The following is a 13,596-nucleotide window of genomic DNA, read 5'->3' on the forward strand; positions in this document are numbered from 1 at the left end:
CACTGCCTCTCTACAACATACTGATTATTGCAGGCTTTAACCTCTGGGTTGCTGGATGAAAAGGAGGTCAGGGTTCCCAAACAGAAGGGTCAAAACCTCCCTCTTCAACACAGTAATAACTAGCAATACACTGATATTTTGTGTTACTGCTGCTATATTGAAGACCAATTGAATCCATTATTCATGGTTGTAGGTTGTGATCAGGAATGATCACAACTTATGGGAACTCTGTTGCCGATTTTCACACCTAGAAACTCAAGGTGCCCCATGAAGCTCTTTGCCCGCAACCCTCTTATTTGACTATATCATGTATATTTAGTTCCACAGATGTAACTATGTTTGTAACTCTGGTTTTGTGGGGACAACTTACATTTTAGAATGATTATGATGTTGAGTTTTTGAGGTCCTCCAAAGTGTGAGTTGATTACTAACATTGTGGGACAGGTGGTTGTGAATTCACAGTGTTTAGTTATTTATTTCAATCGTAAAAATTCACTCAGATTTGTCCCCCACCTCTTTGATATATGCTATGCATACGCAGCTTAATTATGACTTTGTACAGAATAGAAAAGCTGCCCTTGAAAAACGGAGAAATGATGTCCATGAATGACGTATATAGTACATAAAGCAAAAATCATTATACTTGTATTTTTGTTGTTGAATTGATTCTTTTTTTTTTAAAAAAAAGAAACACTTAAAAACACTTTTATTTGTGGAGGGTTTTTGTTTTTTCAAGTAAGAAACCAAGGATTTGAAGCGGGGCAGAAAAATAAAATAAAACGTAGCCAACCATGTAATGTACACTCTGAAACTTCCAAACTCCATAAAGCCATAAAGAAGAGAGCTTTTAGTGGGTTGGTGCTGGCATCCAGGTGGACAGCTGGTATGCTGAAAAACATTAGAGCAGAGCGCTCTTGGGATAAAGGGTCAAACTACTACTCTGACAGCAAGTACCAGGGGTTTTTTCTTGCTCATTCCAAGCAGACTGGACCTTAGCTCTTGGTATCTCTTCTGGAAGATCTTTTTGCAAACGCTTACAAAGCTCAGCCAAGGATGCTGTATGGAGCCTACTGGGATTGGAATATGTAGGTCTACTCCAGAAACGACTGCTTGAGGTTTGTGACTGCCTCCACCCGTCTCTTCAGAAAAACCCTCTGTGCAGCAGGACAGAGGAAGGAGGCCGAGTTAGCTCAAGACAGAAAGCTTGACTTCCCATGAGCCAAGATGATTGGTTAAAATTCGAAAGGATCAATGGAGCAAAAGGAAAAATGACAGCCAATTACTTTGTTTCTTGGTAGGCAATGGAAAAGTCCCCTTTGCGAGGCCCTGACAGAATTCCCAAACCACCAAGGCCACTGCGAGTGCATTTCCATGTCATGCCTGCTGTAATGGGAAGTGACAGCCGATGAAAGCTTTTATTCATGGCCTCCTGACATTGCTGTTCCATGTCGGCACATTTCAGGGTGAAGTGAGTCTAAACACAGAGACCAAAGAGCCTGGAGAATGTCTCTCCATGTCACCAGAGGGAGTTGGGGAGTGGCAGATACCATAACCCATTTTTTTTCTTCTGAGGGGGTTTCCTGATTGTGCATCAAAGTGGCTTGAAAGGGACAATGGAGGTCTTTATACTCCCTCCTACAGCTTTGTATGCTCTGCATGCACATGCGTTGTTCAGTTGTGGGACGGCGACTCCACCTTCTTATCCTTGCTACTGTGATATTGTGTTTGAACCATGCTTGAGGTCAGTTGCTGCAAATTAGTTAGCAATGGAGCTTTTTAAGTGGTGACCATTTCCCACATGAGTTTGGATCCTGTTTCCTTCCCTCAACACCTTACCTTGCTAGTGGTTTGAAACTGTAATGTAATGCATATTTGAAAGGAGCAAGTGTGGGTGAGGTTGAAGGATCAACTCTTTCGTACTCTGCTGGATGTTTCACAGAAGTTTACATGTGATGCACAGCCTTGATAGCTGCCTGTTTTTATTATTCATTCTTTTAATATTCAGTGCCAATGCTATGCTTAAGTGCCGATGGAATATTCATCTCTGGACTGTATGTTCTAGCCTGCTTTTTCCACTTCACACAAGGACTATTGTATTTGTGTTTTGAACGGCATCTCAACCCCATCCCCTTTCCTTCCCATGTTCACAACTGTAATAAACTATTTAGCATCTTCTCATGCTCTGCTCATTTTGCAGCCTATGGGACGTGCGCCATAATGGTTTCCCGCATCCAGGTGTGATGCAGGTCAAGCTGACTCACGCTGCTGACAGGGACAAAAGTGCAGAGAGCTCCTTCGAGGGCATTGTCAAACCCAACCCGAATTAAGCCTGCAGAACTGATGCCTCATCAGTCCAAACGCAGCCCATCAGCCTTGCAAAATGGGGCTGCCACGTGTCCAAGAAGTCCCAGTGAGCTATTCAAAACAGGCTTATTGGGTCCCTTGCCCGGTGGTCGATGTTCAGCTTGGCAAGTTGCAAGTTGTGTGAGCCAGACCTACATGGCAAAAGCCGCATGATTCATGCGTCCTGGTATGTGAGCAACTCCCTTGGCTCCGCTGTGCCCTGTTCCTCTCACGATCACTTCAGTATGTTGTGGCCATAGGGGGGAAAAATATATCTTGCCCAGGTTGGCTCCAGCTGCTTCAGTCTTTGGCTTGTCACTCGTGCACATCTCCTGGCATGCATTGGATTTGGCTGTTGGCACACTACAAAGGTGATTTCCCCCACCAGTGGTATGCCAAGAAACCAAACTCTGCAGACGTTGGCAGCTGAACATGACACGAGAAGGAAGTACTTTCTCACTCAGTGCGTAGTTAAAACTATAAAATTCTCTACCACAAGATAGGGTGATGGCCCACCAACTTAGATGGCATTACAAGCAGATTAGAAAATGACTGGAGGGTATGGCTATCAGTGGTTATTAGTCATGATGCTGCATCCAGAATAAGATACTCCATGCCTCAGAATACTAGTCTCTGGGGAAGAACAGCCCTCATCTCCTGCTTGTGGGCTTCCCATAGGCATCTGATTGGCCACTGTGGGAAAAAGGATACTGGACTAGGCAGGCCTTTGGTCTGATCCAACAGTGCTTATGTGTTCTTATTGCTGGCTTGCCACAGGCTAAAATAATTGGAAGCCAACATGTAGCTCTGTTTCCCATGGCTATAATTCACTGGAGGAAATGGCAGTATTGGAAGAATACAGAGACTAAACAGGGTGCTGTTTAGTTTATGGTGGATCTCTGAGGCTGGGGAGTTCTTTATGTATGTTTTCAAATGCCTGAATCATCCTTTTATCAACTGTTTGATAAACACAACATCCAGCAGAAACAGCTATTAGAGATCAGTTTATCCCTCACTCTTGGGCTGACTACTTTGTCCCTTCTTTTCCCCCTAATCCTGGACCTTCTTGATAATGCACTATGCAGTCTTCAAAAGGAATACAACTTAAGGGCCAAACTGAATGTGATGTTATTCATGCAGCTGGTAATTTTAACAAAGAAATTTGTGATTTTAACAAAAAAATAAACAGAGGCCATGGGGGGACTGTAGCAGGAGAAAGAGTGCTTTAACTCTTAGCTCCTGCCATGGTCCGAAACTGGATGAATCCACACCCTGCAGTTAGCAATTCACATAACTAGGAATGGTCAGGGATAATGTGAATTGTAGACCAACAACATTCATAAGGTCATAAGATGCCCACTCTTGAAGCAAAGTACAGTCTTGTAGAAATTAGGACCACCCTAATTTAATGTATCTGGGATGCGGGTGGCGCTGTGGGTTAAACCACAGAGCCTAGGACTTGCCAATCAGAAGGTTGGCGGTTTGAATCCTTGTGACAGGGTGAGCTCCCATTGCTCAGTCCCTGCTCCTGCCAACCTAGGAGTTCGAAAGCATGAAGTGCAAGTAGATAAATAGGTACCACTCCGGCGGGAAGGGAAATGGTGTTTCCGTGTGCTGCTCTGGTTCGCCAGAAGTGGCTTAGTCATGCTGGCCACATGACCCGGAAGCTGTACACCGGCTCCCTTGGCCAATAAAGCGAGATGAGCGCCACAACCCCAGAGTTGGTCACAACTGGACCTAATGGTCAGGGGTCCCTTTACCTTTAATGTAATGTAATGTAATGTAATGTAATGTAATGTAATGTAATGTAATGGGAGGCATCAAGGCTTTGGTATGTGACATAGCATAAAGTGACTCCAACTGGTGCCTCACCAATCTGTGCCACACACACACCACAAAAAGCATTCCCTTCCTAAGCTCAAATGTTTGGGTCTGAAGCCCCTGTGATTTGCTGACAGATAATCCTTAAGAGTGCTGCAAAGCACATCGAGAGGAACTCTTTGTACTGGGTAGATCCTCCAACTAATTTTACCTACCTCATCAAACATAGTTTGCAGCCTTTTTCTCAGAAAGAGAATCTTTAATGTGCTCCCATCATTTTTCTCCCTTAAGATCCTGGCTTTGGATCCATAAGCCACAGGCATCATTGCAGTGCTGCATTTTTATGTGGCGAAGGAGCTGCCAAGGGAAACAGATGGGGTTTATGATAGCAAATTGGAAGCAAATAAAAAAGGTAGGTTGGTAATTCGAAGATTATAAGGCTCGGGATCTTCGTGAGGCAGTTTGGGGGTTCCTGCATACCTTCCCCTCTTTTAACAAGAAAGGCAGGGGAGTCACTACATCTCATCTAAAACATAACATTGCTGAATGATGCTGAAAAATGTGAATTGCTCAGAGGGTTTCATTACAAGAAGCCACAGCCTGAAGGTTTCCTGATGCTTCGGCCAAGTCATAGAGATGCACTATTGTGCTGCACCCAGACCTTCAAGGAGGAACAAAATGGGGATGCCTATTGTAATACTTCAGGGCAAGGGAGGCATGAGATCTGGGCAGTGGTGTATGGCCAGGACCCATATAACACTTGCACACAGGGTGCCTCCATCTGTACCATCCTTGCTTCTAATCTCAAAGGCTCTGCAGTTCTACTTGGTGGCTGGGAGGTAGGGGGTATGTGGTTGTTGTATTTCTTGGTCTGCTGCTCCAGTAATCTGTTCTTCTCTTTCTGCTGGGCAAAAGTTGCCTCTAGAAATTCTCCTGTTGGGGGAAGGGGCAACGTAGGGTGATAAACAACACACCCTTTGATATGGCATCTCAGAGAAAAATCCCCCCCTCTCACACACGCACTGAAGGGAAGCTCAGAAGGAAAGATCAGAAGCAATCTCAGCCAGGAGGAAGAAAAACTATAAATCATGGGGGAAATGTTGGTACACTCTTGTCCTCAATTTGCCATAAGGAACTTATGCTGAGAAACAAAGATTTGCTTAAGTCCAGAGAAGAACCTGAGTTCACAAACACTGGTGGCATAATAATTTTAAGAATGGCATTGCTAAAGTCTAAGAAGGCCATCGTTTTTGTATTACTATAACCATACATAAAATGGCCACTGATGGACCTACCATTAGTCCGAGTGACCACCTCAGACAGATGATTTTGAGTGTCATCAGAGGGCAGCAAATGGTTACATTTTCTGTTGTTTTGTTGTTGTCATTTTCTCCCAGGCAGAGGCATTCATGGGGTTTTTCTTTCTCAGGTATCAAAAAACCCCAGGTCTTTCTTGGGTATGAAGATTCATGCTTTAGGAGAAGGGATGCTATTTGCTGTTCTGCCTCAGGCAGCAAAATGTCTGGGGCCAGTTCTGAAAATGGAGGATGTTGAAAAAGAGGAGAGAGAGAAAAATCTTCCTTACTAAACTCCCCCCCCCCCCCCCCCCGGTTGTACTATATCCAGTCAAGTCCCTTCCTCCCCAAAGCCTTAATGAGGATTTCTTATGTTTGCATTATAAGCTCAAGTCCTTCAGTCCAAATCTAGATAAATATTACCTGGGAGGAATGCTGAGCCTACATTATGAACTCTCAATAGCAATAATTAAAAGACAAAATGCAGAAGCTCAGGAAAAGTAATAGGATGTTTTTCTGTCCAAGGATAAAGATTTATATGAAACGGCAGGAATTTAATAGAATGTTCTGAGGTACAGGAGTGTATTTTCTTGGGATTTAATCTGTGCAAGTAAAAAAATAAATAGAAATCTCGTTTTACCTCACCACACTGAAAATTTGATATTTGATTGCCAAACCACCGAATATGCTTTTGCTGAAACATTTCCGAAGTGAAATGTGACCATCTGCTTTCTCGGGGCAGTCGTAGAAAGCATACTTTGCATGCAGATGCTCCCCAGTCAATCCCCAGCATCTCTAGGTAGACCTAGGGAAATCCCTACCTTGCAGAACTGCTGCCAGTCAGTGCAGAGAGTTTGGGGTGGGTAACTTGTGACTCTCCAGATGTTCTGGGACTCCAAATTCCATTAGCCTCAGTCACCATGGCCAAAGATTGAAGATGATGGAAGTTGGTAGTCCAACCGCAGCTGGAGAGCCACAAGTTCACCATACCTGGAGGAGTCAGTAGTAATTGAAACCGACCACTAGACAGATTTATTTAAGGCAGCTTCCTCTGTTCCATTAGATTCCTGCTTCATTAACCACTGAATTTGTGGACATGCCAGCATCAACACATAGCCCTTTGAAGAACTGGGCAGCCCTTGAAAATGCACAACTTCACTAACACTATTCATGAGGTCCACCTCTTTCTGACTTTCTGTAGCACATTTCCTCTTTTGCCCCAGAAGATTGGTCTGTACAACCTACTTATTGGTTGTATTTTTGTTTTAATTGACATTGGGGGTGTTTTGCTCATAGTGTACACAGCTTAGAGATTTTTAAACAATGAAGTGGTCTATAAATGCTTTGTGAAGAAATGAATGAATGCGTAAATAATGCAGAAGAATGAAGTGATAGGTATCACAACAATGTTTACTCTGTTTTCTCCTGCCTGGACATTTCTTGTACTACTTTTAAATGGAGTGAAATAGTTGTTAATTATTATGTATGTTTCATATGATTTTTGATTTGTTTTTTACACATCCTTTTATGGAAAGTATACATCAATATGCATGATTTAAAATGGTATATATAAGAATTCTAAACAAACAGACAGGGATGGAAGTGGAGCCAATGTGTTTAGCAGGATCTGGTCAGGCATGGGTGAAGCCTGATAGCATCTGGAAACGAGATGCTACTGACATTTCACACATTCTGCAATATATTTTTGCTGGTTGAACTGTTAAAAACTGGTTGTTCGGTATCTCTTTCTTCTATGACTTTGGCTAAGCCAAGCTTCCCTAACCTGGTGCCCTCACGATGTTGCTGGATTGCAACTCCCATCACTCCTGAAAATATGGCCATATTGGCTGAGATTGATGGGAGTCAAACATCTGGAGAGCATTAGGTTGGGCAAGGCAGGGCTAAGCCCTCACTGGCATCTGCTTTCAGCATCAACACCATGGTTCTGCTCATCACACAAGTAAAGTGATGCTAGTTTGCAGCATTCTGAGGCTGCAGCTTTGACTCCCTCTATTTAAATGGGTCTTCATATTTACTATGTATATAAAAATCAGACATCAGAGAATTTTTATTAAAACTGTGATGACTACGAAATAGCCCAGGTTCACATCTTCTCTCTCCCCCACGCTTTGTGTCAAAGCCAAAAAAGACAGCACAGTGCCTCTCAATACCCGTAAGGTTTATTAAAACATGTGCTTTTCAGCCTTAAATTAAATTAAAAAGTATTTCAGCTCATACAGAAATAGCATCAAAGTGAGGAAATGAGAGGATTACAACGCAAAGAAATAACATAAAATAGTATGTACAAAGGAAAGAAGAATTATTTTCTGTTAATAAAAAAGACATGGGTATCTTTCTTGGCAGGCCTTATATGGTATACCTTATATACTGGATAGAAAAGGAGAGATAAAGTAATAACTATTTAAAATAAATAACTTCAGAAAGTATGCTCTTGAGTAGGAGTCATAGATTCCACAAAATATAAATTAATGCCATATCCATTTGCATTTATTACACCAGGTGTGCTAAGAGGTAAAAGACTCGCTCAACAGGCTCCTTTACAATCTGGCTTTTAATTTAGTTTTGTACATAGTTTTTTAGTTCATTGTATATATGCCGGCAAGAAACAACCCTTTGGAGAAATATTGACAAGCTGCATCCTTCAGATTGTCTGCATAGGAGTGTTATAGTGTGCGCTTCTCAATACAAAACTGATTGGGGTTAGTTATTATGAAACATCACTCCACAGGGACACAGTAAAGCCCATATGCACCAAGGCCCTAATTCAGCCTTGTATTAACAGAGAAAACAGCCACAAAGTGATATGCAAACTACAAGCTGGTACTTGGCTGTAAGCTGTCTGGAAATGAATGGAAGCTGCAATTATTCTGTACAAAGATGACCCCACACATAAACAAACAAGACAACCTCTCCTGTCCTTTTGCTGCTCACCTCTTTGTATATCACAATTCTGTAAAATGGCAATGTGGTCATCTCTCACTTGAGAACATGCTAGCTCCATGTCATGTGTAGAGATTGCTGTTCCAAGGTGTCCCAATCAAAAGAGGTCATGTTTTAATCTGGAAACCCTAACTGAAGCCCAAGAGAATTCTACAGGAAACAAACTCAGCCATCCCCAGTCATTAGGTCATTATGGAACTGATCTACCTCAGCATCTAAAAAGAAACAGTGTCTTACTTCCTGTTTGAGAGAGATTTCAAATCCTTCAACTCTCTTCAGGCATCAGTAAACGTGTGGCAGGAGCAAACACAATGAGCACGTTAGATCTGCCCTGCTTTGTCACCATTTTTGTTGCCTTCCATCTGTCTGAAGTATGGAGTCTTTTGTATTCATTGAGGCTCCAAACCTGTTTTAGAATCCTGATTTTGCAGAGTTCTAAAATGTTTGGATTGAAGAAATGGTGCGTGAAACAACTCATCCACATATCCTCTGGTCATGTGTTCACTGCTGTCATTGAAGAGAGCTTTCATTTAGCCACAAAACCCAATTCTTTTGCTAGGATATAGCATGAAAAAGAGGTATGTAAAGTGTATGACATGCTCTATATCAGTTAGATTTTTTTTGGGGGGATGCTTAAAAAAAATCTGACAAGGACAACTTAGGGCCAAACTAGATGTGATGGGACATTTAAGTGATCACCCTGTTCACACGTGAAATGGGTGTGCTGGGTAAAAGGAGTATGTGTGAAAGGGCTACCTAATCCTTTTCCATTCTGCGCCTTGATGCCCTGGAGCTGGCTGCTCTAGTGGATGGGAGATGGGAGTGGAAAACACTGATTGGAGCAATGGATGGAGGGAAAAGAAGGTATCGGTGGTGGGAGGGCTGGCTGTTCTTTTCCCATGTGTTCTTTTACTGTTAAAAGAAGACTTTCATCCTTCGCTTTGTATTTAAACAGGGCAGACACATGAAAAGAAATGTGTCAGCCAAGGTCAATTCTAGTTTGGCCCATAGAACTTGAAATGTGACAGAAACACCAATGTATGATACCTGAGGGAAGGCAGTTTGAGACCTGCAGTGTTAACAAATATTAACAGAGACCAAAGTATAATTACCCCAGGTCTCCAGTTCTAATTTCAGCCTAGTCCTCATATTGTTCTGCCAGGTCCCAGTGAGCATTAGTTGTGCCAGGCCAATTACAAACCATGACACTGGGATATAGTTAGGATATAGAGATGTTTCCTCATACATTGCAAAGCTGTGCAACCTGATTAGGATCAAGTTGTCACCCTTCCAGATTCATGGACGGCTGAAAATACTTATCAGGAACAATGTGCCTAAATTGTCACCAATATCAATAACTGTTAGCTAGTTAAAAGGTGACATAGGCTTTCAAGTTTATTGAAATATCTCTATGTTGTTGTTTTTCAATAATGGGAAATGATTCACTGCTGTAGTTTTGGATGTGGGAGATGAACCAGGTCAAAAGAGGGTCATGGTATTACTTGGTACCCAGTGTACCAAGTGTATTGTAAACCAGTCTCCATTTCAGGGCACATGGCAGTATAATAACACAGCTAGTGCTGATGGTCCCCCTCCCTTTCAGAGTCCCCAGACAGAGTACTTTTCCCCAATGGCTGATCACTGTTTTTGGGATGAATCAAGCTCTCAGAAGACTCTCAGACAGAAGAACTGCTGTGAGCGGGAGCAAGCCAGCATTGTCGTATGTTACATTCTCAAGTGACCAATTAACTACTTTCCCTTCTTTGTTTGGGTGATTATTGAATGTTTACCCAGATGTTTTATGGCACAAGACACTGCCAGGAAAGGGCTTAAGGCTAGAGATGAGCCATTCTGAGCAGAGACAGGAGGCCGAGTGGGTTGGCTGAAGGTAGTGAGTGGTAACCTCATGACCCCTTGTCCTTAAGTGGGGGAGATGACAGAGTAAATGACTTAGTTTTCTCTCTTCCTACTGTTGACTCTTCCACTCAGCCCAGCTGTCACTGGGCTCTGGGTAGAGAAATCTGAGCTAATACAAGGTTTTACGGAGACAACAGGTGGGTTCATTGGGGGTAGAGGGATAAGGCTTTGAAAAGCCTTTCGAACTATAATGAAGATACTTTATCTTAATTAGTTTGGATATTGGATCTTCTCTGAGAAAACATCTAGGTTTGGAGTCATATGTTTGGACAAGGCCTCACACCACTCTTCAGTAAATGCCTAATGACCCATTCCCAAGGGTGTGCTTTAGCTTCAGCAGATGAAACAGAGAACCGTTGTTACATCTTGGGAAATGATAATGCTGTATTTGGGCTAGAGAGAACCCTTCTCTTTCTGGTTGTGCTGGGCACTATCAGGGTACATGCCAGGAGTGGATGCTGGCAGTGTCCTTATGAAGTCAGCTGGGGAAGAAAGGAGTGAAGAATTTTGTAAATCAAACAGTCCCCTCTCAAGCTGTTTACTGAATTCACATCATGAAACTCTCTCTCAAATTAAAAAAGTGAAATAAAAATGGATCCCACTCCAGACTCTTATGACATATCATTTTATAAGGCTGACATCTGAGTCTCATACAGCATGTCATGCCAGAGCAGTAGAACTAGGAAAATATCTTCCAAACCTGATTATTTTGGTCACCAACGTGACCGATTAATGCCATTTTGTTAAAAATCTGGGCACAGAACCCAGAATTAATAGACAAATAGTGCCAAATTACTTCACAAAAACCTCAAAGATGTCTAATGGAAAATTGGAAAAAGGCAGACCCATACTGGACGCAGTGGCCAGATCTCAACGGACAGCCTTGTGGAAGTGAATACTATAAATCCTGACTAACAAAACAAGAAAAACAGAAAACCATGATATGTGCATCAAAATGAAAATATTAATTGGAACCACCAGACATTAGCACAAATATTAATTTCCCCTCTCTTTTGATATGTACAAAAATATATTTTTCCTTTTTATTTGTTTAAATTATTATTTTCCCCAGCCTCAATCCCAGCCAAAGTCATGTCCAGTCATCTGGTAAAACTTCATGTTGAAGGGCCTGTAGAATTCCCGCAGCCTCTGGACCACTTCCTGGTCTATGTTGGGGTGGGTCCGCCCCTTGGTTTTGCCCAAGCAGTGGGGCTTGCTGCTGCCTTCAGCCTTTTTCAGGCATGGGAAACCCTTGGTTTTGTTGAAGTAGAAGTGTTTGTCCGTGATGATCCTCTTGAGGCCCAGAAAGTCCTGGACTCGGCCTAACTCACCAGCCGGATCACTGATTAGCCTCTCCCCACTGACAAAGAGGATCTGCCCAATGGGAAAGTACAGGAGCCAGTTTTCCAGGTGCTTGGCATAAATGCCAATCTGGATGGCACTCCAGGAGGTATCAATGAGGCCTGTAGTCCTGTTTTTGAAGGTCAGGCTCTCAAAGGTGGGGATGTCAGGCTTCTTGGACAGAGTTTGCGTGTAGTCAGAAATGGCTCTGGTGACTGGGTCTCTCACCACCACAATGAGCTTGGTGCCCTTTGACATGGCAGAGATGCGAGCCGGGGCTTCCTTGGTGACAAAGTAGCTGGGAGTTTTCTCCATGGTGATCTGCCCATCGAGAGTTCTTGGCATCAAATCCCTAATGCAGAAAAGAGGAGAGATCGAAATTACTTTTGGAGAATTGGCCTTCAACAGCAAAAGTTTGGTTAAGGTCTCTTGCAATGAAGGCCATCTGGCACAAACAAATAGATGCACGTAGATTGCACTTACTCATAGCACTCATAACACATTTTTCATTTGTTTGAATGCTTTACTGTCTACACCAAGGCTCATACCATCCATTTTCATAAGCTAAGTCTGACACAATAAGTAAATCTCCAGTTATGTGCACAGTGTAGCTATTACATGTGCATTGAGCCACAAACATATCAGTAAGTAGTCTATCCTATCCAAACAGTGTAATTTAGCTATGATATCATTCCCACAGATGCAAATAGGAATGGTTTCCTTTATTACAAATTGCTATGGAAGTGGTAGCTATTTTTCTTACTCATAAAATTATTACTTAGGAATAATTCAGTTAAAATTGCCAGGCAGCAGATTCAGTTTAGAAAAAAAGATGTACAATATTGAACACTGCATAATCATTATGCTGGCTGACGCTGATGGGAATTGGAGTCCAACAATGTCTGAAGGGTCACAGGTTCCCCATTCCTGCCCTGGGAACTAGGTTAGATGACTTCTAAAAATATTAGGCAAATTAATGGAGGAGAAGTCTATAGACAAGCTATTAGCGATGATAACCAATTCCTCTGTGTTCCCAAGTTGTATAGCTCTGAATCCCAGATGCCTGGTGTGAACAAATAGGGGTTGTTGTTGTTGTTGTTGTTGTATTCATACCCCGCACATTTGACTGGGATGGTTATTGCCTTTGGACATCCTAGAGGCATTTAGCTAGTCACTGTTACACCTCCAGCTTCGTTAAGAGCGGTGGAGGTGTAATCTGGGGAACTGGGTTCGCGTCTCCGCTCCTCCACATGCAGCTGCTAGTGGGCTAGTCACACTTCTCTGAAGTCTCTCAGGCCCACTCACCTCACAGAGTGTTTGTTGTGGGGGAGGAAGGGAAAGGAGAATGTTAGCCACTTTGAGACTCCTTAGAGTAGTGATAAAATGGGATATCAAATCCAAACTCTTCTTCTTCTCTTCTACTTGTATCTAGTTTGTGTAATGGCATGTTTATACATTCCACTCATCCTTGCATGTTGTGTTGTACTCTCTTGGGGAGGGGGAGGGGGGAAGGAAGTTTCTTTTCTGTATGTTGCATCTGAAAAAACATGAGGAGGTTTTTTGTTTTTGTTTTTAGTCACCTCTCACTCTACCCCAAAGCAGTCCTGTTCATCCTACCATTTTATTCTCATGTGTGGTTAGTTAGAGTCAAGTGACCTTCAAAGCTGAATGGGCATCTGAATATGGGTTTCTCAGTCCAAACTCAACACTATGAGTATCCAATGCTACATGAGTGATCTTCCACTTATGGAATGGGGCTTCCAATTCCTCTCCCTTCCCTGAGCTCACCCCTCCCAGAATATCCCCCAGCCTTTTGGAAGAGAATTTGAGGGTGCACAGAGGGTTGCAGGGGAGAGAAGGAGGAAGTGCCATTGTGGAAGTAGAACAGCAACACTGGATGCAACCCTATATACTTCAC

At 42.7% G+C, this 13,596-nt stretch overlaps 1 protein-coding gene across 1 annotated transcript in view; it reads right to left on the bottom strand.

Annotated features, from left to right (window-relative positions):
* Window positions 1-7,621: 7,621 nt before the first annotated feature.
* Window positions 7,622-13,596, bottom strand: part of LOC114590714 (heparan sulfate glucosamine 3-O-sulfotransferase 3A1-like) — a 72,682-nt gene continuing 66,707 nt past the window's right edge. Inside the window, exon 2 of the mRNA XM_028717124.2 lies at window positions 7,622-12,030. Within this exon, the coding sequence (XP_028572957.1) occupies window positions 11,412-12,030 (619 nt within the window). The 3' untranslated portion in view covers window positions 7,622-11,411. The remainder of the gene's footprint in view (window positions 12,031-13,596) is intronic.

This window comes from Podarcis muralis, chromosome 2, assembly GCF_964188315.1.
Source record: "Podarcis muralis chromosome 2, rPodMur119.hap1.1, whole genome shotgun sequence".
In the NCBI taxonomy this organism is placed as follows: domain Eukaryota; kingdom Metazoa; phylum Chordata; class Lepidosauria; order Squamata; family Lacertidae; genus Podarcis; species Podarcis muralis.